The sequence below is a fragment of the Lissotriton helveticus genome, chromosome 4_1 (assembly GCF_964261635.1).
Source record: "Lissotriton helveticus chromosome 4_1, aLisHel1.1, whole genome shotgun sequence".
NCBI classification, from domain to species: Eukaryota; Metazoa; Chordata; class Amphibia; order Caudata; family Salamandridae; genus Lissotriton; species Lissotriton helveticus.
Window position 1 is genome coordinate 1,429,926,704 of NC_136063.1, and position 27,071 is coordinate 1,429,953,774.

Sequence of the window (27,071 nt, forward strand, 5' to 3'; positions counted from 1 at the left end):
ATCTTCAGCAATCTAGAACCTCCTGGGTACTTAGGTGCTCATTTCTTTTCAATATAGCTCAGTCGTCCATGGTTCCCAGTTTCACAAATCTGAAGGGGCAACCTCTGCTTTTATAAGCAACCACTTCAGACCCATGTACTGACCCAATTCCATTTTCCTATGGTTGGACAGTTTACATTAGACCACGCACATACTATGCCTTTTGGGACACCTTTAGACCAACCATAGGGTCAATATAGACTTGGATATAGCCTCATTTAAGATGGAGGATAATGTATTGTGGCATTAGTCGCACCTGTTTCCAGGACTGGCCACAGAATGGCTCAAATCAATTCCCAGTATGACAGTATTATGCTGCTGCCCAATATGGTGTTTAAGAAGAAGGCCACCGTGCTTCCACAATTGACACATAGAACAAAAGGTGTAGACCTCATTTTGTGACATCAGTTCCAATGATAGAATGTCAGTGTAGGATCTCAGACTAGCTTTTATGGCTCTTAGTAGCATCAAAGTCATCGCCATGCCTACATTTGCGAGCTTCTCCTTTCCTTTTCTTCCTAATACCACATAAATGGTCAGGAGTTGTGTTCAGTAGCGTCCTGTAAAAGTATGATTTGGCGTCCCTTGTAAGTCTGTTGGAACGCTTTACTGAGGTGTCTCTGGTATGCTTGCCCAGTCAGTCATTTGAGGCAAGGGGGTGTCCAAGTTGTGTGTACCTGTACTCCTGTGTTTTTTGACAGCTCGTATCCTTCTCCGAATTGCGTGAATGTCTTCATTCCCAAGTGCCCACTGCTTAGAGCAGGGAGATGCCAATGAGGTCCCATTGCTGGAACCCGCTATTAGCTGTCCTGCCTTTAAGCAATACCCCTTCCATAATTGTGCTTCAAGTGTTAATACATTTGCCAATCCTGTATTGCTGTGGCCCTATTCTTCATATAACTGCCCTAGAGGCAATAGTGGGGCTACTCAATTTTCTGCTCCACAGCCAATTTAGATACCTTTTCTTGAAAGAAAAGGTGTGGTTGAACTATATGGTTCCAGAGGGATATTCCTTATTTGGAATAGTTGCCCTTAAACACCCTTGTGGGCGTCATGCTTCACTGGGTGTTTTGCTCCACGTGGGGCAGACGCTGCAATACCCCACGGGCCCCACAAGGCGACTCTTTGTCGGAGATTTTTTTTTTTATCAGCCGTGACGGTGCATGCGGGTGTGTGGGGTATAATGTGTGAGGTAGAGTGTGTGATCTTAAAACTACCTAAAGGAGATCACATTTTATTCAGAGACCCTTCTGTAAGGTTAAAAACAGAGTTGCAGTAGTGTGTGCAAGGTTATGATACACCACTACTCAGTGAGTGTGTTGTAGAGAACAATCGCGGTTTCACTATTCAGGTCGACATGTTTCACGCTATGCTGGTCCAGTACTGGATTCCTAGTGTTTCTTCAGGACCAAAAACTATGTTCCCTACCCCTAAATTATGGTGGGTATCTAGAGTCTTATTATACTCAATCACTGGTAGTGATACAGTAGATCCTAACTTTCTACGGCATGCTCACCCCAGTACCAATCCATAAACCAACATGGATGCAAGAAGATATAGGGAAAGGACTTGAAATATCTAAACAATTAATGTTTCATTGTGGACAGCACATATGATGAACGTTTGGTTTCTGCATATCATCGTATCATGCAGTGCCATGCTGTGTTGTCTGAGCTGGGGGTGGTCAATGCATAGTTTCACAGATTACGTACTCACGTGTCACTTTCTCCTGTGTGATCAATATCCTCCTCAAAATTCCATGCGCTGTCAACCGGACTCTCTGTACTTAAGCAAGCCCCACTCGGCCATGCACTCCATCTGCAGGCAGGGCGAGGGGTAGGCGACTGGCTGCTGACCACACATGGAACTGTGAGTATGATATTGATCAGTGAGGAGAAAGTGACAATTGAGTATGCAATCAGTGAAACTATGCACTGACCACCTCAGTCTTTGATATTATTCCTTTACAGAAACCGCAATAATCTTGCTAGGTCAAGCCTAGGGCACATTATGGCCGATGAGTAGGGGTAAGAAATATAAATACCTCATGGGAGTTATTTATGACAATGCATTTTTGCAGCCATAGTCAGCAAGGCAACACTATTCATAGAGGGGCTGAGCAGGTACCACAACAAGGGCAATCTTGTGCTGAATGCCGAGGGAAATGCCAGTATTGTCCCATGCCATGTGGGGCCCTTCCTCTCTCTCAATCTTCCTCCATAAGAATAATTTTACTATTGTAAGCCATCATGCATTGGCACTAGTACTGCTCACTTTTACTTTAGGTGTAGTGTTGATAGGGGGCTCCGAGTAAAAAACAAACGTACCATTGTCCCTGCTTTATCCATACCCTTCCTATTACTTGTTAATTTTGAGGTCACCCAAGTATGCATGGATGGGGTGTAAATGCTACCCTAGTGTGCTTAACCCCCTTCCTCTAGGCTGCTTTACATTGCCTCTGACGCAGGGTGGCTTGCTCAGAGGTGAGAGGCGGGCACACTGCAGGTCTCAGCAGCCACTGCTCGACTCACTCTCAGAAGTTCATGATCTTCCGGAGAGAAAGCACGCCTTGCTGAGCAGAGAGCGGATCAAGTGGTTTTTGGTGTAGTAGCGCCCAAGATAATGTTCTGCACGGCTAAAGACATATAAGGTCCCAAATGCTAGACCTATGCTTGTTTTCTATTCTCAAAGGCATGTAAGCCTGCTCTGGTGTCATTCAATAGCATGCTTTTCAATTGCTATGTTTAAAGTCACCAGCTTACAAGAGTACATCGGTGCAAAGGATGAAGGAGGCATGTGAGACAAGTGCTATGCAGGAAATAAGATGGATACTGTTAACACGCCTCTCGGGGACCAGAGACAGGGCCACAGTTCTTGAGGAACATAACAGCTTTCATGTAAAATTACATGAATAGTGTCTCTGAACAAGTTATTTATCTAGCAGTAAAATGTTACCTTGCACAATGTGTGTGTCAAACTCAGTACTTCATACAGAACCCGTAGATACTACTCCTGACAGACCGCATTTTAAAGAGAATGCAAGGCACGTAAACCATCACAGAAGAATTATCAGGCAATCAATACTCACCCTTAATCATTAGTTATTGTTATTAGAATTGTATTCACAATTTACCCTATCCTACATGGCTATGTTACTATTACTATCACAATATAGAACTTATGTGTAAGACTCCACTAGGTAGAAAAAAGGTGCAATACATTATAAAACATTTTACACATGGAAAATACCCCAAAAAAAGGAGCACAGGCCACACTGCCAATTCATCTTCTCCTCCGGTGTAGCAAATTTGCTCAATGCCTACAAGCAAAATTATTCCTACCTGTAACCTCAGCTTTCGTGCCAGGCTTTGCGCTTTGACACGCTGCACACTTAGTACTATCAGGCTTGTTTTGCACTAAGCAAGTGTCGCAGTCCCAGGCTCCCTCTGGCTTTTTGAACTTGTCTCCAAACCCCATCGATCCTCCAGAAGAGGCAGAAAAAGAGATAGCAGGGCTGCTTGTCACAGGTGCAGGATCACCTAAAACAACAAAATATTTAATGTTACATTTGTAATATTACTGGGCTTCTTGTGCTACTTCCTTGGCTCACTTGGAAAAAGTTACTTTCTCATCTAGAAATCGCTGTATCACAGAACTGAGAGGACCGTATTACTCTGACCCAAACTCTGGAGACCTACTGGTTGCATTATACCTAGGCCAAGTAACAGATATGCAGAAAGGTATCCAGTGAACTTCCAGAGGATTGGGGCGGGCCGGAACCCATGCTTTGGGGAAATAAGTCTACTGGTACAAGTGGACAGCAGGAGCTCAGGCAAATAGGATATGGTGGCATCTTCTGTCAGTTACTTATTGGTTGACCTTTCTATTTGACAATTTAAGGATGAACCATCAGTGTGACAAAAGTAAACATCTGAAAGACACTGTCACCTGCTTCATGCATGCACATGCCACTGTAACATTAGTCCATAATGAACATCGTATCCTAAATGAGGCAAAAGCAACATCCAGCACCATTTCAAAAATGGCGTTACGAAGAATAAATTAAACATTATCCCTTAACAACAAATATATTTTACAACTCTGCTGTACTACTGAGCTCTGTCCTGCTTATCCAATGTTAAAGCACCCCTCTGCAATTCACAACTTGAATCCTCTTGCCTACTGTTTGAGGTACGCTCCAATTACTTACGATGTATCTGCATTATTGGATAAACATCCATTGGAATTCCAAACAAGCATTTACAATGCAATAGGTCTCACCTTCGCAAAAGTTAGCTATTGGCATTGTAAATTACAAACTTTACATGCATGTGTTGTTTTTGAAAACAGAGAAATAAATGGCATTGTCATTTACCATGCCAATAGCTTAATCTCTCGCAAATGCGAGACCTATTGCATTCTCGGCCATGGATGAAGGGTTGAATACTCACCCCAGAAGGAAGAACTGAGTGCTCGTCCATGGATGATGGGCTGAATACTGGTCCGTGGGTGAAGCTTGCACATTCACCCCAGGCCACCGACATTGCTTTGCCCCCACCTTCCTGTGATCACTGTAAAGGCCCTCCGCCTCCTCCCTAGATCCTGTTCAAAACGCTCCATTATTTCTTAAATGAAAAACCGAAAATGTGTCTGGGAAGATTGGAGTTGGCGGCGGCTCCCGGGGGAGCTGCAGATAAGGTCTGAGGAAAGGGTGCTTTCTAGGGGGGCTCCGGGCTGCATCAAATAACACAAACCGTGCGGTTTATTGTATACCGAAGCAGCAAGATGCATTGCTCGCTTTCATCACGCTCATTTCAAATTGCTACACAGAATACTGCTACCGTTCAATGGATATATCTCACACAATTGAAGAGATGGTCGAGAGAATCAGTAAAGTTTCTAAATAACATATGCATGTCTATTTATTAAACTGGTCTGCATATCTATGATCCAAAACTTAGGGACAACGGGGAGTTTGGTTACTGTAGAAGTCTTCTAAACCATAGTAGATACCCCACCCACACCACAACCTAAAAGAAGGCCATGTATTATCGTATGGTAGCACGGGGACTCACCCATGCAAAATGACAAATAGCAAACCGTTGGATTAAGGATGCAGGAATCTTACTGATTCGTCCCTTATTGAGAAGACTGACATGATTAACGGGCGCACGGATTCAAAAGTGGGTGATGACTTACAAGAGTTAAGGGATGAGTGACATGAATACTCCGATCACAATCGGTCTAATCAGGAAACACCTAGAAACAACTTGGTATTGCAAATATAGGTTTACAATGGGTTATACACGTGACTGATTCCCAACAGCGTCAATATATGACAAGGAGCACTTTTAACACGTCCTATTCTTTAACATTTACAAAACTTTCACCAGCCACGAGCAAACAATAACTTGTGACATGGATCTTAGCATACGCGCAGGCGGGAGAAGCATCTGTGCCCAAGGGAAGGATGGAGCTCTAACCGGAAGCTACGTCCATGCACCCGGCTTCTGTTCCGGAACCAGGAAAATAATGTCTCATCCAACTGCAAGTCCTGTCATGCCCTGTGCTGGCGGCCTGGCGCTGCACTGTAGGTGTACGCGACACGCCTTGCCCTCAAGCTGCTCAGGGGGATGGATGGAGCCGCACCTGCAGGTGAGCCGCCCTGTCGGCGGAGAACACGTGTGCTGCCTGGAGAGTCCTCAGTGACAGCGCTTGGGTTAACAGGAGAAGCTTGTTGTAACTGCAGCTGCGGCAGGTTCATTAGTGCTCGGCTGGGGATCCAGGGAGTAGACAGCTCAGTGGCTGCCTCAGCCAGGTGGCAAGGCAGACCCTGGAAACTGCCGCCAGAGACTTTTCTCTTTGTCGGACGGCCCACTTGGAACGGGCTCGTCTGACTTACTTCTGCTGTAAAGGGTTTCTAATCTTTATGAGGCCATGGCCAAACAAGAGAAAGTCAGCCAAAGAGAAAAGTGTACGTCACTGGAAACTCTTTTCCAATGGCTTGCCACCGTTTATCCTAAACGGTGACGCCAGCCAATGGAAAAGAGGGTTGGGGTTAAACCTCGCTAGTGCAAGATATTCAAAAACATAAAATCTCGCCAGCGAGACTGCGCATGTGCGCAGCCTAAGCTAGCCGAGACCTAAAAAGGAACGGAAGTAAATGCAAACTAGTTTTTTTAATTTACTCTACATAATTAACAATAAATAACTAACTACCTTTCGCTTTTGCAGAGAAAAACTACTCCGGAGCTGCCTGAACAGCATTATAGAAGACTATTTTTAGAAGGTGGGGATGTGCAATCTCAACACCGTCAGGGTCACCTATAAGGCACTGTTAAGTGGAACCTGACTGAAAACTGAAATATCTTCTGGTATCATGAAGGAGGTCAGTGTGCAATCATGCATGGAAAGGGCAAATATATACTTTTAAAGGTTACAATTTAGCAACTGCCATTAAAATAGCTGGCGACATCTTTATGGTGTCTCATTGATGGAGTTTAGGGCTAGTACAGTAGCATAGGTTATCAGTGCTGCACAACGCTTAAAGGTTAGGTGAGAATTACTGGTTTAAAGGCTAAATGTCTTGTGGTTGTAAAGCTAGAATATGCAACATGGAAAACGTAAGACTTGGGAAATGTTCATGTGACTGAAGATGGCAATCTGTTGACAATTAAAGAGGCAATTTGGTTGAGAAGTTGCAGATAGTGGTTTCCGACTGGACAGTAGAATCTGCAAAACATTCTTGATCAAAGAAACAAGCATTGGCATAGCAAACAGGTCTCGCCTTTGCAGCCTTATAAGTGTTTAGCCATGCAACAGTTGATGTTTAACTAAATACTTATAAGGTACCAAAAGCAAGCCTAATGGTTATGCCAATGTTTGGTTTTTTTACTGCAAGAAACTGGTGTGAACAGATAGCGTCTTGTGGGAACTGTGTGCCACTGCTCAAACATTTTCTACTCAAATCAGTGTTGCAGTTGTGCCTGAGTGACTTTTACACACCTCACCTTATGGGTGTTAATTGCGCAACTGGTAAATTCTCGTAAAAAGCACAATAAAATAATGCACATGACGCAAAGTAAGAGGTTTTGGTGTGACCCAGTCCTAGTATTTAACATAGGATTTGTGGGTGGTGGGAGAATCGGGAAAGAAGGTGGCAACTAATAATTATGGAGCACTTACTCACACAAAGGCCTGTTTTTTGGGAGCTATAGCCTCTGACTTGTATGGTTCACACTACACACATACTCTGGAAACCGTCCGAAGGTTTCACATTGTTTTCGACGACGCTGATGAATTTATCGGTGGTGACTTTAACAGGAGCAGCTTATTCAGCGCGAGCACTTGACGGAGTAGCGGGACTGCGGATTGACACGTCTTTGACCCGAGACTGACACGTGCAGTGGAATGGCCGAGTTCCACACGCCCGGCACCTCATGAATAATAAATACAGCAGCCGGCAGCCAGTGAACACTTGTTAAGAGCTGTGCGGTGAAAGCAGGAATCAGCATTTTGACCGGGCCTCTTGTCACTGCGCGAGGGGACGGCGAGAGAAACACAAAGTGATTATGATGTATGTTTTTCTGAATTTGCCATGTCAGAGAGAAATGTCTTGTTGGATTTTTGCTGCCGAAATGGGACAAGGGAGAACTTTTTCCATTGACGTGACATTGCGTGGCGAACCAGGTTTCAGTGGCACACATAAAACGAAGGGTAAACAAGCACACGTGTGGTGCGCGCCTCTCTAACTAAATACAGATGGTAGAACAGACGGCCCCTGCTCGTAACCGCAATAATAGGCCATGGGCGGATACATGCAGACGCCTTTGACCAATTGTGTGGCGTCTTTTTTAGAAAGATTGTGTATACATTATATAGTTATCAATAAAACTGCATTTTAGTGGGAAAGTTTGTCGTTATTTAATTTAAAAATGTACTGTTTGTTACTGACAAGACTATCATGCTTTAGTAATGTATTATTATAAGTGAATTTTTAAACATGAACTGAGAAAAAGTCCTGTCCCCGCCCTGATGACAATGAATGACTAACACTCAACCTAAAAACAAGGCATCATGGCTGTACTTCGATACCTACTCGGAAGAAGCAATACACAAACTGCTCTGCACCTTGAAGCCCTCTAATCACCTCACAGACCCTCTACCTGCTAATGCTGTAAAAGAGTTCATCCCCTTGCTCCTCCCTCTCTGGACCAAAATCATCAACAGCTCCCTTCAACAAGGCCTCATCCCAGACTCTCTTAAGGTGGGGCAAGTCACGCCTATACTCAAGAAACCTACAGCTGATCCTTCTGACCTAAACAATTATCGGCCCATCACCAATATCCCCACTCTGGCCAAACTGCTGGAGAAATGTGTCCAACTCCAACTAACAAAACACATTGATCAATTTGACCTCCTCAACCCTCATCAATCTGGGTTCCGAGCGAAACATAGCACGGAAACAGCTATGACACACATAATTGATGACGCCCTCCAAATTCTTGATCGCAATGAGTCCTGCCTCCTCATCCTTCTTGACCTCTCTTCAGCATTTGACACGGTCAAACATGAGAACTTGCTGGAACTGCTAAGCACTAGAATGGGTCTATCAGGAACTGTTCTCAAATGGTTTTCGTCCTTCCTTCACAACCGATCTCAGAAATTCAAGATCAACAATGTGCTATCTACACCCGTGCCTGCAGATCTAGGTGTTCCACAAGGATCCTCCCTCTCCCCCACACTGTTCAACCTCGTCATGGAACCGCTCGCCACCCTGCTCCAAGCCTCCAAGGTCCAGTTCCATATGTACGCCGACGACACACAACTTTATCTAAAGCTACAATCCCCGGAAGATATCAAACTTCTGAATTCCACGCTTATCAACACTCAATCCTGGCTGGCCGATAATCACCTCAAACTAAATGCTCTGAAAACTGAGTTCCTACTCATCTCACCCCCGGCGAAAATTTCCACCACCCAAACGTGGCTCAATAACCTAACAGCACTTAATGTCCAACCTACCATCGTGGACTCGGCGAAATCCCTAGGCATCACACTCGACGCCAATCTCAACATGCAGCAGCACGTTAGCAAAGCCACAAAAGGAGCTAACTTCCAAATCAACACACTGAGGAAAATGAAACCCTTCCTCCCTGCCGAAGACTTCCGAACGGCTGTGCAAGCTTTAGTCATCCCTCGAATAGACTACGGAATTGTGGCCCTCAGCGGACTCCCGCTATCCACAATAGCACCCTTAAGAGCCTCCCTGAACGCTGCCGCGAGACTCATTACTGGCTCAAGAAAACATTCGCATATATCCCCAGACTTAAAGTCCCTAAAATGGTTGCCTTTTGAAGCCAGAATACAGCTAAAAATTGCAGTCATGACACACGCGGCCGTGCACCACAATGCACCCAACTACCTCGCTCAAAAGTTGTCTATATCAGGAGGTTCGAGATCCAATAGAAGTGCTAAAAATCTACTCCTGAAGCCCCGTAGATTCCGGAAAGAGAAAACATACAAGCGCTCCTTCTCAGGAATGGCACCCAGGATCTGGAATGCGCTCCCTCCTGAAACCAGGCTTATCTCCTCCACCGCACTCTTCAAGAAAGAAGTGAAAACCATCCTTCTGGCCAAGATCTCCTGAACCTTACAGGTGCTGGATCAGAGACTCTGCATTGCTCTGTACCTCTGTTCACTTTGGCCTTTGGCACTATACTTCTACTTGGTGGGGATACCACTACATTACGCTCTCACTACCGACCAATATATGTTACACTTAGTTTACTGATTCACTCTCCCGATGCCCCCACTCAGTGTTCTCTCTATACTAGGGTATTGGTATAAGCCTTCCACGCACCCAAGGTGTACCTGAACACCTAGGTAGTGGGGTCAATGACTTGTGCCGTCCTATATTATCCTATATTATTCTGTTTACCTGATTGTATTTTGATATGTTCTATGTATGTTATTATTATCCTACCATGTTTTTACTATTATACTGCTCCCACTATCTCTGTTCACCCCTTCTGCCCTCTCTCCGTTGTGAAGCGCTCTGATATCTGTAAGGATCTTGTTCGCGCTATATAAAACTTTGAATAAATAAATAAATAAATGCTATAAGTGACCTAAGAGGCAAGTGCTGTCATGTGTACCCTATATGTGGGCTAGATGCTCATTATACATAGAGCAACAGTTTACTCTATTAAATCAAACTTTTTGTCCAATGCTTAACTTGCATATTTGAAGCTGCTCTCACATGATAATGAAGAAAAAGACAACTCTGTGAAATACAATATTTGCCTAGAATCACAATTTGAGACCAGTTTACAGGTCAAGTACGTTACAGGTAGGTCTAGTAGATTATTAAGATCACAAAACTTGCAGGTCTGGTAACATTTATATGATTTTTCGAGTGTTGAAAAAGTATTTTTTCCACTCAATGTTTCACTATCTAAAGTCAGACTGAAAGTATTACACGCTTGGGCTGTAGCAAAATATATACAAAAAATTCATTCGTTTAAAACAAAAAACCTGGATGAAATTAACCTGTACGTAACATTTGTGAAAATGGAAGCAAACAAAAATTCAAAAATGATTGTGTTCAATAATTACTTGTGTGCAACAAACAAAAAACAGAATTGGAAAGAAAATAGGGAAAGTGATTTATTAATTAACAATTCTAATGTGGGCCAAATCTTTTCCAACTCGTGAGTATGCAGAACACAAAAACTGCGCCAATACATACATTCAAGGTGAGTAGGAACAAAAGCAGACAGCACAATGTTGTATGTGGTGCCATTGGAAGATCTACTGAACAACACCATTAAGGTCAAAGAATGATCCAGAGAAAATGTTGAGGATTCAGTCAGGTAATCTGAGTGCTAGTGGAGGTAGACTGTAGTTCCTTGCCCACACAACTAGCATAGAGGAGTGAACAATGTATGTAGACAAAGGACGAGTGCAGGCAAAACAGTCCCTAATAACGGTCAGAGCTTCTGGAACAAGCACATTTAATCACCATAGATCATTATGGTGAAAAATAAGGCCTAAATATTTTAAAACATCATTTTATGAAGCAAAAATGATAGCAGTTCACAGATGTAATAATACAATGCAAGAGCTAATTTAAGAACTGCAAGATTCACATGGATGTATTGATCTAATAACGTAATCCGTCAAACAGAAAACTGCAACTGTCTCACAAACATCAAAAATCTTGAACAGACTTACACTGGTCACATTTATCATAAAACCGAGAAAGCAGCAAAACTGGAGAAGTCAATGAAACAACGGTTACTCGCAATGAGTCTTGAATGAACTACTACAAAGAAATTACTTCAGCCAGCAGATTATCTTTCTTCCCTAAAGTATTGAGAAATACATGTGCTTTGCTAAAGCAGAAGGTAACATTTGGAAGTCAAAAGATGTAAAACAGGTTGCAGAAAATATTTGACTAGAAATTAGTAGTAGAATATGAAACGAGATTTTAAGAGATGACAGCAAGACAATATCAAACACTGTGAAAATACAAGATAACTGCTTACAAAAAAAGAAAAACTGAAAAAAGCAACCAGACCTTCAGACCATCATAGATGTGTAATAAGAATGTTGTTTGTCACCATACTACAATCGGTAAGTAAAATAGTTTTCTTAATTTTGAAACCAAAGAACATGCTAAGTTAATTAATGGATTCATTTACTGAAATTGTTATAACATTTTATCAAAATATTTAAAAGAAAAAGTTCATTACCATCCTCGGTGCACTGCTGAAACCTTTCAAAATTCACTGAGGCTCAAAAAGTTCATAATCCAATACGGAATTTAATTCTCAGAACTGCACTACTGAAAAGTTCAGCGGGCGAAACTCCTACTTCTAAATTACACAGCCCTTGCCGGAGGCATTACCTGTCACAATCAAAATGCCCCTCTTTTCAGTAAACGTTAAGTTGGGGAAGGAATGTCAGAAAAGAGCTACCAAGTGTAAGCCCTCTAACAAAGTGAAACCTGTCACTTTATCTTGGAAGGAAGTTCTCCATTTGACTGGTGAGAGGGCTGACTTACCTCAAATGGAAGGGGAGTCCCAAGTGCCCCAGCCACTCAGCCACTGCTGCTCTGTGGACATCGGCCTCAGCCAGACACTACTCGCATAATGTTTCTGGCCTTCCCAGCCACAGCAGAAGCTGAGGTAGAGATGATCAGAGCTACGACGGGTACCTGAAACTCCCATTAAGGGTTGCTGGGCCAGGGTGGCCTCCTGTTTGGGTTTAATAATTACTATTTCTCCAAGGCTATCCTGGGGCATGCTAGGCTCCAGTTACATAACAGGGGTTGTGCATTCACTGGGGAAGAGGACTGACATTATTCCCTGGTGGGATATGAAAGTCAGGTGCCACTATGACATCAATAATAAGCACTATGCTCTACAAAGAGCATGATCATCATTAGCCAAGGACTCTTTGCCAGTCACTGATTGGGTTGCAACCCTGACAGACAGTATGAAGGGATAATGGAGCCAGGTGACAGCTGATTGTGATTTCCAAGGTTTGTAAGAATATGGGGGGAGGCTTCAGTCTGAAAATGCTTCTTTAATGTCACTAGGTGTTCCTTCATAGTGCCACCGCAACAAATAAAGGGACATTAGAGTGCTGGCATGCCCTCTCACAATCAACAGTAAAACCAGGGTATAGCTCCCGCCTTCAACCTGACATCCAGCGGGGAGCTGCATTTTTAGTTATGAATGGCTGGCATAAGCAGCCAAATCCAGTCTGGCTGTTATCTTAAACTTCTTGAAATTACAGACACTACTTTATGATTCCCCATTCATTGTTGAGACCCGAATGAATACACTGCAAAATATGGTTGGGGGCATTATTTAAGCTGTGGGACAAGCCATGATAGGAAAACAACATGACTGCCTAGTAAAGTGGTTCCAATATAAAACCAGTTTGGACAGATTTTCTAGCTTGCTTCAAAACATTCAATGGCAAAAGTTCAAACAAAAGTGAAACTCTGCCTGCTTGCATTCTACTTTCAGACAGTGACAAAGTCTGGTAAGCCATCAACTGAAAAAAATAAAAAGAAAGTGGTCCAGCTTGCCCCACACAGCAGTGCATGGAATCAGACAAAATACGGTCTACCACTCCCGTGGATTACCATTTCAGTTGAAAAAGCTCACTCAAATATGATGCCAATCATAAGTACAGTCTAACTGATGAGAGCTTCCCATTTGTCACGAGCAGAGACCGTTTTTTGTTTTTTACTCTGCACAGTGTTCTGCATTTCAATACTCCTGTAGCACTGCCCCAAACCCATCCAGACCATTACATATTATTTACAATTTGTCCTACCACAGACCATTTCTTTGTCAAGTTTCCTGACATTTATACTCCAAGGAAGAATTTAGCAGTTGAGTGATTCTTTACAAAGGTTGGCTGCTGCTCGGGCATTGTGTACCAAGAAAGAAATCCCAGTAGGTCATCAGGTTTTATGTTGTGCCGGAGTATAATTAGTTAGGCTCACAGGTTGAGAATGTATATTGAAATGGACTCTAATATACAGCCTGCTGGTTACCCTTCTACATTAGGAATTGATCAAAACTCGTGGCATTTTCCTTCTTCATAAAGTTTGCAATCTTTACGTGGACAATTACTATACTTGAGGACAGCAAAGTATTCCCTCAGGAGCTGGTTTGTAAAAAGCTCCTAAACGGTCAGGGCATTGATTGAGGCAAAGTGCTAGTGAAGAAATTCTCAGATAGAAACAGGTGCTCATTACAATTCATGATGAAAGCACTTCTCCGGTCACAGGAGGAAGTCAGTGAGCTGAAGTGCAGATGTCCAACTGGGTGGAATTGATTAAACTAACCTGCTACTTCAATCACGATGCAACTTGCAACATTTGCTCATGGTACTAAAAGACTGTCCAACTGATCCACTTCCTTGATTGAACTGGTTGTCATCAGTCACACTGCTGTACTTCATCAATTGTGGAAGAAATGGCAAGGTTTCAAGAACAACACATAGCACACCATAGTCATACTGCAGACAAGTAGAAGCAGCCAGATGCAGTGTTTGAAAGAGGCAGGAGACACAATACTATTGCCCCCAGTGCCCCTCTAAGCCAGGCGTGTGCCTTCTAACATACATAATATATTGCACAAAAGTGAAGTTCTGGGGAACTGAGGGGAGCAATCAGTTTTTAGAGTTAAAATGAAACTGCATTGGCCTTTCATGGCCCAATGTTTGACATGCGTACACAACCTTTAAAATGATTCCGCTTATGTTCAAAAATCATTCTATTAGTTCTCACCCAAAGAATTACCAATTTCCATTCTTGTTTTTCTTCCTAAATGATATTTGACCCATTGTCTCTACACTGACTATAGTAAATAGGTACACAACAGTTATACTTGTGGCCTCCTTGCTACCTCAAAACTTCGTCAGGACAGATGTTTCGTTGAACATAGTACAAGTGAATTTTAATCATGCCAATGGCCGAAAGCGAAAGGGACGCGCACCACGTATTGATGGATTACACTTTGCAGCTAATCTTAAGGTGCTCAGTTTTTCTGGAAATACTTTTAGAGATTTTAAGAAACTGTGTCCAAGGAATTTTACCAGTTTTCAAATGTGGATATGCTCACACAGCTCAAGCAGTGGTTCACAGTATATCCTCAGACTCTACCCTATTAACTAGTACACAGTGAAAGGAGTTAGACTTAGCAGCTGTCAACTGCATTTTTGGCAGTCACATTGCCGGTCTGTTTTCATAGAGATTTCCTGCATATAAAAGACAGTCATAGAAGAAGTGCACATAACCCCCACTACTACCCACAGAGGTCATGTCACACAAACCTCTCGAACCATACATACAGGTCTCCCTGAAAATTTTCCACGCTTGTGGCAGGCATTTATATGCTATGCAATTATCAGACACCTCAAAATGAGGCTCTCCAGTGCTAGATGGAAGGCTCAGTTAATGTCACATGTCCACTATGGGTTACGGTTTCACTTCCCACACAAATTATATCCCCAAGTCAAGAATAAACCACAATTAAGTGCAAGAATATCATGAGTGCATTATTAGTGGAAATGTGATCTCTGATGCAAGTTGCATGTCAATGAAGAAAGTTACAGATTAATTCTCCGGACTACAATTATATGTGCATATGTATGTGCGTTCTGAATGTGGGACGAAAGTTCGAGACTAAACACAAAAGCATTCAATGAGGTGTTACTAGAGTATTTGTCCCAGGCTCAGCCTGCACCTAGAGAAGCCAATGTTGCAGGGTTTCTTAACTAGACTGCAATGCAATTTTCACAGTATGGGTGAATATTCAAATTTCACACCTTTGTGACAGAGAAGCTCACTAACATACAAAAAATGACTAAAGTCTTACCAACCTGCCTTTCCATACTTCTCCTGATGAAAACCATATCTCACATGTATGGGTGGGCCTACTGCCTAAAACAATAATGAAACAAATCAATCACCAAGCAAAAACCACATTCATACTGCACAGACTTCAAATAGTCGCAGTTTGAAACCGTTCCTGCAGTGGGCGATAGGCCAAGCCACACAAGTGGGGCACGTTTTTTGTAATCAGAAGTATTGGAAGGCTGGGTGGTAGGAATGTTGTGGATGCCTGCAGATTATGGAGCTTTCCTAAACAAATGTGAGAAAAGTCTGAATTTAGCTTAAGGTTGACAATTGCAGGGCATGAGGGATTTGCACAACTCACACCACCCTAGGCTCTCCTTGGGGTCTAGTTTCGAGCAACATCAGAGGCTTGTAGGTATCCCTGGATACCAGTCGTGCTCGTGCCCAAATACACAAGATTTTATCATTGAAAAACATAATTTGAAAGGAAAAACTTGGTTTCCTTGTTGAGTTTTGGGAGACTTTCCTCTTGTGGGCGATAAGCGGGGTTCCATTTTTTCAGTGAGATACGCGGAGACAGTAGTAGCACATTTGTGACAAATTACTCTCTAAATTAAGTGAAACAAACATTGGCCTACCAGCCTGGCAGTGACAGACTACTTTCTAGGTGGGCCTATACATGTGCAAGAGGAATCTGCTATCATTTAGTGAAAAGAGCAGGGTTAATATCATATATAGGGTGCACTGTCCTTGATTGCACCACAATGTACTTCACACAGGTGCACCAGGCACAAATTGGGACCGTGCTCTATTACAATGAATGCGCTACACCGAGGGCAGCCTCGAACTAGCTCAGTGAAATACAGAGCGGCTGCTTCAAAGATACTCCATCTTCCTAGGTGCAGGCGGCAACCCACTTGCACTTTAATCAGGGGTTAGCGATTCCCCCTACAGGCGGGTGCAGTGAGTGACTGCACCCAGCTGCAGGGAATGTCTATGAGTCCTTAGGACATGCTTTACTGCGTTCCAGAGGACTGACCTCAAGGGGTGCACTGACAGTGTGCCACCTTTTTGTGGAGCACTTTCGGTACACGGTGCATGTTTGCCTCTATGATAGCAATGTGGTGCTGGCGCAGAGGCAAAATTATTCCCTTATTTGCTGGGGTCTATACCCTCCCATGCAAATGAGGGAATACCCTCTGAAGGTAGCACTGGCGCTACATGTGCACCAGGGCGCAAATGCCTTTCCGCCCGGGCACTATGTGTAATTGGATACAGGTAGCTGAAGTGGACAGACTCCTTACCCCAATACTGTAGGCTGTGGTGTGCTGAAGCAAAATGTAGATGGCGTTTGAACATATTCATGGATTAAGGTGGTGGACCAAAAGCCTATGTATGTATTTTTTCGGAAAACACGAGCGGCTGTGGAGACAGCGAACGCTGTATCCAGGTCAGACCCAAAGTAAGGGCTTAGCATGTGGAGGGGGGCAGCCTCAGCACTTAAGGCATTAAAGTGTCAAGAGATCTGAACACAGCTTAACAAATGCTGCTTACGTGAACATATGCTGGTTTATCAAGCCAACCTGTGTCCTACTGGCTTTGCTAATTCTGAAATACAGTAAATAAAGGATTACTTTCTGCATAAAATGCATAAGAAATAAAGAACAATGTAACAAGCAGCATGATGGCAGTGTTCTTTTCAGATATAAAAGCCCCTCATACATTTTAATCAGAGCTCTTACTGGAAGGCAAACATACATCAACGAGCCAATAATATACGGTGAAATAGTAATACTCCTCTGAATGAGGCCAAAACCTGCTCTGTGTGAATTTTAAAGGACTGGCAGCAATAAACATTCCAGACAAGTGAGCCACTAAGACAGATATAAAAAGGTCACATTAGGACCAAACAGCACAAAGCAAATGAGCCTGGCACAGAGCAAAAGAATTTTGGGGTGATCTAACAGAATATTTAAAAACTCTAGGACTGTGCGGAGGCTATGCATACTGTTAGGTAATCAGAGCAGGCGAGGTATATGGGAAATGGGAGACTCCCCAATTAATAGGTGATTTTTTTAAGCCTTATATTTCGCCTAATGTTGATTCAACATGCTAAAAAAGGCAATTTTACAACCTTGTCAAATGAGCTTTAAATTCCACCAGACAGCATTATTTTACCATTAACATATTGGGAGTGGAATATATATATATTTCTTCATAATCTGTTAGGGTGAGGCCCCTTCTCCAAGCCCTTAAAATGTTGTTTTTAACCCTTCACAAAATTCTATTTGCACATCCACTATCAACAATTAATAGTATCAAGTTATTTGTGGGGACTCCATTATCATTCAAATAGTTTTGGCAGTATGTAGTCAGCAGTGGGCAACCAGTCAATGTGGCCCTCAGAGCCGCACATTTTAACCCCCACCCCCTCAGCTCGCCACCCCCAATTAAAGGCTTTGTAGACCAGAAACTAAGTATTTCAGACTGTGTCAAGGATCCCAGAATACCTTTAGAAGATTTTTTTTAACTGATGCTCGTCTAAAGACAAAGACTTTTCTAAGTAACCACAAAAATAATGAATAAAAAATATTTTCAATTCTTTCGTTCCAAAGGAAACGTGTAGGAAATTGAGTAACTAGGCACTTTCCTTCAAATGCGGCAACATGCAATACATTTTAAATTAGAAAACCCTAACAAGGCCAAAAATATAAGATCACCTCTGCATGCCACAACACCCACTAGTTCGAAGAAGCATTCCATTAATATAAAAGATGCCTCGCACAAAGGAAAAAACCATCAACATAAAGGATCGCGCCTATATCAACCACTGATACAGATATGTAAAAAAAATATTCAATGTGTTTACCATGCTGAAGGTGGAAATCATTCTTGGCCTGTGATAACTTCATACATGGTTTGGGCCTTTACACCCACTTATTTGAGACCATCAAACGGCACATGCATTTACCAAAGAAACAATAATAGGACAAAGAAAAGATCACAAGAGACAGGTTTACCTGGCTTTTGGGAAAGACAGGATACACACTTGCTATCTTCAGCCTTATTCTGCACAAGGCACACAGTACAGTCCCAAGAACCTGGGGGCCTTTTGAATTTGTCTCCAAACCCCACCAGGTTTGTGGGTGGAGGGAAGCTGCTGGATGAAGAAGTCACTGCAGCTAAAGCCTTGGTGTGTGCTGGCAATGTTAGGGCAGGCTTCACACCAGTCCCAGGCTTTGGTGTTTCACAGGCCACACATTTAGTCGTTTCTGGTTTGTTCTGTACCAAACACGTGTCACAATCCCAAGCCCCAGCCGCTGGTTTAAATTTGTCTCCAAACCCAGATGTTCCTATTGTCGCTGGTGTGGTTTTTGTTGTGCTGCTGGAAGTCAAGGTCACAGTTTGCTTGGCATTATCTAGTGTAGAAGCTTTAGCAGCTGAGCAAGCTTTGCACTTGTTTTCTGTGAACTTGTTTTGTACAAGGCAGGCATCACACTGCCAAAGTGTGTCCTGTTTAGAGGTTTCACCAAATGTCATTCCACCAGTGGAAAAAGTGCTTATTCCAGGTCTCGTGAGAGTCAAAGTGTTTGTCACAGGTAATGAAGATGACGTGGCTGAGGTTTTAGGGGAAGCAAACCCTGCAGTAAAGCCAGAAAAATCAATGTTAAAATACAAGTCATGCACATATCAAGGATTGGTTGCTTAAAATGATTCCAAGTAGAACATTTTGGGACAACCAGTTTTATGAATATATTAATACAACTTTAGTCATTTGCACAAACCAAGTTAGGAAGCAAATACAAATCCCAATGCATACAAAAGCTAATTAAGGCATGAAGGCATTTACTCACTGATTATTCACTGTGAAATTCCTAAACTACCAAGTTAACGCTAAGCAGAGTGGTAGGTCAGCTCTGCAAAGAGAAGAACTAATATTACGTATGTCTCTGAATGAGAGTCATTAGCATGACTAACAGGTTTTTAAAATCCATGTGTTCGTCCTATGACATAGCAACTATGGGAAACAAAAGTTGCAGTGTATACAGAAGTGGCCATATTAACTGGCCTGATATGCCAATGAAAGCTAGCAAATAATTCAATAAGTTTAACCAGGAAATTAAACGTTTTTTTCTCTCAAAACAGTAAAAAAAAAAATATCTTTTCTTCATTGTTAAAGGATTCATGTTTTTATAGACTGGGTTTTTGGATATAAGGAACATCCAGGTTTCTGCAGGTTTGCCTCAACAAATCTAAGTATAAAAGGGCAAAACAAATTTGACACATCTGAGGCTGAAAATAGGTCTCTAGTCTGTGGGTGTTAAGCGTTTACATTCTGCCACAAGGAAGGAAAGCTGCCTGATGCTGGCATGAGAACACACTCCCAATCAGAAGCATATATCACAATTTACATGACCTTTAAGCAGTGCCCGAAGAGCCTTGCAGGGACCCATAGAGGCCAGCCTATGAGGACAGCTCTCCAGTGCTTAGAGCAGAGTACTTCAAAAAATGTACCTTGCGAATGTAAAAGGGCCACAATTTAGAGGTGTGATTTTATTTAACCCTAAACAACCCCATTACAGGACCAGACCCATGGGAGTCGAAGCAAAGGCCTGGTGAAGTTCAAAGAGCCCCAACATATTTACTAAAAATCTGGATTTTTTAAGACGAGATCAGGCCAACATTATTGCAAATTATTTCGAACATGGTGCAACATAATTGCATCATGAAATAGTTTAAAGGGGGTTGGTATCCATGGCACGTTTCCCCCCTCAACCATGTAAGTACATTGCTGCCAAAAGACATCACGATCCGTTGGGGAGGTTCTACAGGAGGTTCCAATGGGAAATTCAGACCGTAAAGATTTTTTGGATTGAAGGCGACAACTGAAGCTTATTTAAAAGAATTTCCTTAATATGTTTCAACAGGTTGTTTGGGCAACGCAAGGGTGTAATAAATTGTGCATTATCGCCTGCTTCATAAACTAAGAGGAAATGTTGCATGGGAATACACTTAGCAGAGGATTACATTTTCGTTTTATAAATTCGTAAGCAAATGATAAAATTACTACCAGAAGTTGATTTAACAATGCAGAATCAATGTTTTAACTCAAAGAAGCCAAAGAGCTGCAAACTAACACTACAAATATATTAAAATTGAAACAAATAAGTGAAGTGTGTATCCATGATTTATAGTCTTCACTGCAACCACTAAACATAACATTAGGCAAATGTTCCTTTGTTTATGTAAATATTTACCAGGGCTCCTTAGAATATCCAGCACACTCCCTTCCTTTAAGGTTTTTGCAGGTTTAAACGGGCCCTCGGATTGCTCCTCGTCCTTCTTACTACTAGTACTATTAAATACAGCATCCTTAGCTGAAAAGAAACAAAAACATGGTTAAAGAAATTTAAAATAGGTAGGATTTTTCAACTGTACCAAAATTCTAAAGTCACTTCTTACTATCTAAATGACACTACCATACAAAAACAGAGATACAACTCTTTACTGGTTGATGGAATACCATGGTAATGGGTAGAAAATGCTCCCACATTACAAGAGTAGATGTGCCAGTACAAGACTGGCACTAGTTAACTTAAAGCTGACTGAAGAAATGCACCATTGACTATATGTAATTCCAAACAGAAAGGATGTAGACTCTGTGTGCGTGGTTTGTCCGCCCATCTTAAATGCATTGAATGAGCTAACAAACACTGTCAATGCTAATCAGTCTCACCCTAGCATACAAGCGAGACCGAATGGCATTGCCAATGTTTGTATTGCATATTTATGGCTAGATTATACAATCTTAACACAGAGCTAATGCACCCAATGTTTACTACTAAACATTTACTGCACAGATCAATAAAATCTTTATGAGATGAAAGCTTATGTGGGCGTGAACTATTTGGGCACCCATTTCAAGCCTGTCAGGACGAAAGTGTGCGTTAAGGTGTACTGGTACCTCAAAGTTATAGAGGACGTGACGAATGGGATATTTTCAGTTTTGTACATATTTACTTTGATATGTTTGTACTTTGCAGCACTATAAAGAATTAACGAATAAAGCACAAACTGTTATTTTGTTAACAAAAAAGTTTTAGAATATTCTCACACGATCTTGCCTCGCTTGTCTAACTGTCTAGAAAGCTGTTTTTGCCAGATATTCAACTCTGTGGTCTGAGGGCTGTACAGACGGATGTGCTGGTCTGCGCTTCCTTGCTCCAACCACCTATACACCAGCAGCTAGGGGAAATTATGTCTGCTACTCACAATACATTTAGTGTAAAAATGTATACAGAAGAGACAGCAAATGCAATTTTCTTTATTTTTTTCCAGCACTTTCATGTTCATTGTTGTTGCTCATGAGGGGCTGAATTGGGAGGACTGATTTATTTTGGAGGCCATAATCAAATGTCCTTGGTAATGTGGTTAGCTGGGATCTTCCCTCAAAAAATAAAGTAGGAGAACCGGATTCAGAAGAAGTGTATACATTTGGCATGAGGCCCCGAGAGTGCTATGGTCAGGAGAGGACAATGATGCACAATAGTGTGCTCCACAATGAGTATTACATAGCCATGCATGTGCTACATACAGCCTTGCAGGTAGTCTTACAGATACTTTGAGCAAGGGGATACATACACACAATGCGGCCTGAGCGGTTGAGCATGTGGAAGTGTGTGCTCATAAACTGATATTTGGGAGAGGATTCCAGATCTGTTACATTGTAGGTAACAAACACACTGAAGCGTCCCGGAAAGTGTAAACTGTAGCCCTCCATTTGCATTGAAGATGTCCCCGGTGTCGAGGGTGTTTTCGGCGCCGAAGCGTGCTTCGGTGTCGACATGGACTGCTTCGACTTCGAGCTTTCCTTGACCTGGTGCTTCGGTGTCGATGTGGTTGGTTTATCGGAACCGGAACCACTATGATGGGGGACCGAGTGTTTCGGTTTCGTTGCCGGGCTCGAAGGCGGGGCGTTGGAAACTTTTTTCGGTTGTCTGACCGGGCTCGAGGGCGGGGTCGACACCGTGCGGGGTCTGTTTTTCGGTAAAGGGACGTCGTCACTCACGGTTTGTTGGACGTCGATTTCCTCGACGTCGGACTCGTCCGCTTCTGACCCCGCCTCGTCGGCCTCTTCTTCCTCCTCTTCTGGGTGCTGGTCCTCGAACAGCTCCGGGATTGCTTGTGACTGCATTCTCGATACCTCGTGTCTTCGGGCTCGACGGTTTCTAATCGTCGACTTTGACGAGAACGCTGCACAGGCCTCACAGTCCCTGGATTCGTGTTCAGGGGACAAGCAGAGGTTGCACACTTCGTGTAGGTCCTTGTGTGGGAACTTAGCACCACACGTTGGACATTTTTTGAATTGGGTCCTTTCCATGGACCCCGGGCTGGACTACGTCGAGTTTCTCGTAGTCGTCGTCCTTCGAATCGCGTCGGTATGGGGTGAAGTCGCGTTCGATAACGATACCGTCGATTTGGAAAGGAATACGCGCCGGTTATAACCTTCTTTGTTGAAGTCGGTCCGGAGCGCTTCGATCCTCATCCGAACCCGATGGCGGAAAAAAACAATCTAAGGATGGAGCCGATGCCCATGCGCACTAACACCGAGAGGAGGAGTCACCTATGACGACAAAGACTTCTCCAGAAGAAAAACAAAGTGCAATCATCCGAGCCCAACACCAGATGGCGATCTATTCATAAATGTACCATCTGCAGCCCATATGCCTCGAACACAATAATACACCTAAGTGTGCCCCAGTCTGTTTTCCTGTAATGGTGTGAGTACTGCCCAGTGGACAACCCTCCCCACCGCTCAAACAGCTAGGCAGTTAACTGAAAGGAATAAACCCCCCCACGGCCTGCTCACACTTGTATTCTTCCAAGGTTAAGTACTGGGTACTAAAAAGAACTGGGATTCATGTGCCTATAGACTAATCAATTTAAGGTTTGCCACAATTATTTAATTAACATTACAGGTGGGTATATCTTTTTTAATGTGGGTGTGTCCAGGCGTTTTCGCCTTCCTTGCAGGTTATAGAAACTCCAAATTTGACCAAGTTCATATCAACGAATCATAACTGTACGTACTCTTTGAACACAGATCACAAGAGTAATTTTTCTAAGGTGCTCTGATATTGTGGGCACTGTACACTCTTCCAAGACCGTCTGGCATATTTTGATACCTGAGATATGACCTTGAAAAATAAATTACACCCAGTTAAAAGCTTGTATCATTTTCCTGCCATGTTGCCTATAAATCTTTATGGGGAGCAGACCAAAGCTCTGGATGTAAAACAATGAGCATAGTGCGCGAACAGGTGATATCTGCAGCCCATGGTCACATTATACCTACTTTTCACATGTGTGGGTTAGTTTTGCCAGGGTGCTCACAGAAATGAACTGGTGCAAAAAAGATTTGCATAATCGAGCTCAGCACAAAAGGACATACAATATTGATGAGGTTCAGAAAGCATCAGTGTTAAGGAATTTTACAAGAATGAAATAGTGCCACTGCACTCAATGTGGTCTGGAATGATGAGGGGTAAAGTTAAAGCTGCACTGTGAGCCTTGGGAAGCGCGCGTCCACAGAAAGAGGACTACCAACACACCTGCGTCCTGGCGATGTCCACAGAATGATAAAACTACTGATGGGTCAAACGTAGAAAGTGATCAAAACACCAATAAGAACAAAGCAACTGAGACCGACTTGAAAGCCATCTATTCCTGAGCAAGGCTGGACTCGGTGGATTATTACCTACAATGCGGTTTGTAGCGAGAACGCAAAAAAGTATGGAATCCGCACCAGCAATACTAGAATGACACCTGTAGGGGCATCACACTGCTTCTAAAAGCAAACAATAAGGCCATGTTGCCTGGGGAGTGTGACAAAGTACAGTGCCAAAGCGCCTTAAAGTCATGAAGTGCCAGCTTCAGTAATTAAGTTTAGGATCAGGCTTTACATGTTAGACTAAGTGCTCCTTTACAATAAACAGGCCGCAACTCTGGCAGGTTCTCAAAAGGTCATTTAAAGACACTGGCATTTTATGCAATGCAAACTCTCTGAATGGAAAAGCAATGGATAACAACAACAAAAAAAGCCCATAAAGCTATCAACTTTGTAATTACACAATTAAAATCTGCATATTCTTCAGTTAGGAAATGCCACCTACCTGGGCTAACTATCATTGATGCAGGTTTCTTTAGTGCGATGGACGGATCTGCAGATTTCACACTAGGAATACTAAACGTGAAGCCAATCTGTGAAGGTGAAAAAAAAAACAGCAGTGAAGAGAGCAGTGCAGTAGTGCAGATAAAATAATATCTTAGTGAAAAAACACGATACACATGTTCTTTTCTAAATCAGTTTGGAAATGTCAATACAAAAAAGCTTTTCATGTACTGAACAAGTGGTATGGTCAAATACTTACAGGTGAACCCAGAGGTGGCGCCTCTGTCTCTTTAGACTTCATAATTGGAGAAGAGAATGTGAACACAGGACTACTATTTAACGAACTAGTTGGCGGCACCTGCAGAATGTTAAAAGCAAAACAAACGTCAGTGATGCCTTTTTTAAGCAGTTTCGTTCAGCAAAAAAGAAGAAAAGATGCAAAATAAAGTATTACTCAATGACTTGCAAATTAGTAACAGGCCTAGCTTTGACTGTTTTTCTATTGCCTCAGACACCATGTATAATCCAACAATAACGTCAAAGATGTATTCATTCTTTAAACCAAAACCAGTAAAACATGTGAACATTTCCTCCTCAGTACAAAATCTACAGCAGCATGCAAGGAATTAATACGCATATCCTTAGAATGGTTTTACAGGATCTGGAGCCTGGCAATGGAACGATTAACGATGCCACATACGGATGAACCCTCTGTGCTTGAAGTGGACTTCCACCTTGTTCTGACTTTCCTAATGGTAGAGTACATGGACTTTATTTCAGCTTCTGGATAGCTGTTAGGTGTTAGGTGTTCAGCTGCCCTACAAGTATCTCTGGATATGCTGGTGGGCTGTGTAGGCAAAAACCTTTTCAATAAACAGTTAAACCAGGTGTTAGGTGTTCAGCTGCCCTACAAGTATCTCTGGATATGCTGGTGGGCTGTGTAGGCAAAAACCTTTTCAATAAACAGTTAAACCATAAAGTAATTGTGGGAATAATCCCCAGCATTCAGTAAAAATCAGTCCTGGCAGGGAAGAAACTACCATAGACGTATATATTATGAAAGCCTTCAACTTAGCTGTGGAGCCTTGCCAAACATCCAATAGTCATTTTTAGATCGAGCATGGGCAGCGCATGCGCTGCGAGGCATGCAGTAGTCCGTAAAGGGGCTATCGAGGACTTTGAACACACCCACCGGATCTCATGACGTTCTTCGGCAGGCCAGTGGCCTGTAGAAAAGGGCCTAAATATTCCCCCTGCCGATACCAAGATAGATGGATGCTGCATTTGCGCATGACTGGATGGGTAAAGGGTGTGCCAGCAAGTAGTCAAGAGATGGCCACAGCTGGCCAACGAAAAGAATCAATTGGTAATGTCCGCTGGGAGGAAACCAAGTACTGAAAGGCGGGACAGATGCACAAAAGTAAACCATCAGAGAAAAGGGAATTTTGAAAAGCAACCCAACAAGTCCAGGAGGATGGGAGCAAGGGGGGCACAGCCAGTTCGTTGGTACCCGGGCTAGGGCACTCGGGTTCAGAGGAGATAGGTCAGCTGGTCGCTGCGCTTCAAAGGACCTTGCGGTTGTCAGACTCGCCAGTTGAGGGTGCAAAATCAGGACAGCAGGGCCTCTCTGGAAGCGGGTCTCTGTAGTGCCAACGTCCCTTGATGGCTCCTCTGTCTCAGTGTTGTTTGAGTTCATACTCGACTTAACCAGGTCTGGTACCCCGGTTATTGGTGGTGTGCAGCTCGAGTTGGTCCTTGTGTCCTCACAATTGGTTGGGGGACAGATCTGACCTTCAGGAGAGCAGGTACCTCTTCTTGGGAGGGGAGGGGGGCTCCTGCGTCGGTCTGGCCATGGAGCAGGAGCATGGTAAACCAGACTTTCTTCAGCGACTGCGCACTGCAAGAGAGTAGCTCCTCGACTTCAAGGGAGATTGCTGCCAATTTTCAAAGTGCTGGCAGTCTACCGGCGTTCTGAGTAGTTGCTCAGCTGCAGGACAAGTCACTCGGTCACAATTGTCGAAACTGTTGCAGGCAGGGTTCGAAGCCAAACATCGACAGCAGTCTTCAGTTCTCGGTCTCTTGGGGATCTTCTTTGCCCTCCTCTTCTGGATCCATTGAAATCTAAGGTCCTTGCATCAGTGGTGCTCTAAACACTCAATCCCTGACCTATTGAGCCGAATTCCACCAAAAACCAAGCTGGTGGAACTCTTGCTTTCGTGTTCACATCAGGTAGCCCACCTTAGGGGTGGCAACACCCTGATAAGGAACTTGTCAAAACTAGCTAATTTTCCTGCATGTCCTGGTGCGGAATGGGCCTCAGGCATGGGGCATCTCCCAAGTCTGGCGGAAACCAGGGGTTGCATATCAAAGGCGGCAAGGGTCTATGAAGCATCCTGATATGATATGCCGATTACTTAGCCATACTGTTCTGGAGGAGGTGACAACACATCTGCCCAGAACAGGTATTGTTTCGGA

At 43.1% G+C, this 27,071-nt stretch overlaps 1 protein-coding gene across 4 annotated transcripts in view; it reads right to left on the reverse strand.

Annotated features, from left to right (window-relative positions):
- Positions 1-27,071, reverse strand: part of NUP153 (nucleoporin 153) — a 454,031-nt gene that overhangs the window by 32,022 nt on the left and 394,938 nt on the right. For all 4 annotated transcript variants that reach the window (XM_078687970.1, XM_078687971.1, XM_078687973.1 and 1 more), the window contains 5 exons: positions 24,856-24,954; positions 24,598-24,685; positions 20,683-20,802; positions 18,445-19,065; positions 3,381-3,578 (listed from right to left, as the gene is read on the reverse strand). In XM_078687970.1, coding sequence (XP_078544096.1) covers positions 3,381-3,578; positions 18,445-19,065; positions 20,683-20,802; positions 24,598-24,685; positions 24,856-24,954 — 1,126 coding nt within the window. The remainder of the gene's footprint in view (positions 1-3,380; positions 3,579-18,444; positions 19,066-20,682; positions 20,803-24,597; positions 24,686-24,855; positions 24,955-27,071) is intronic.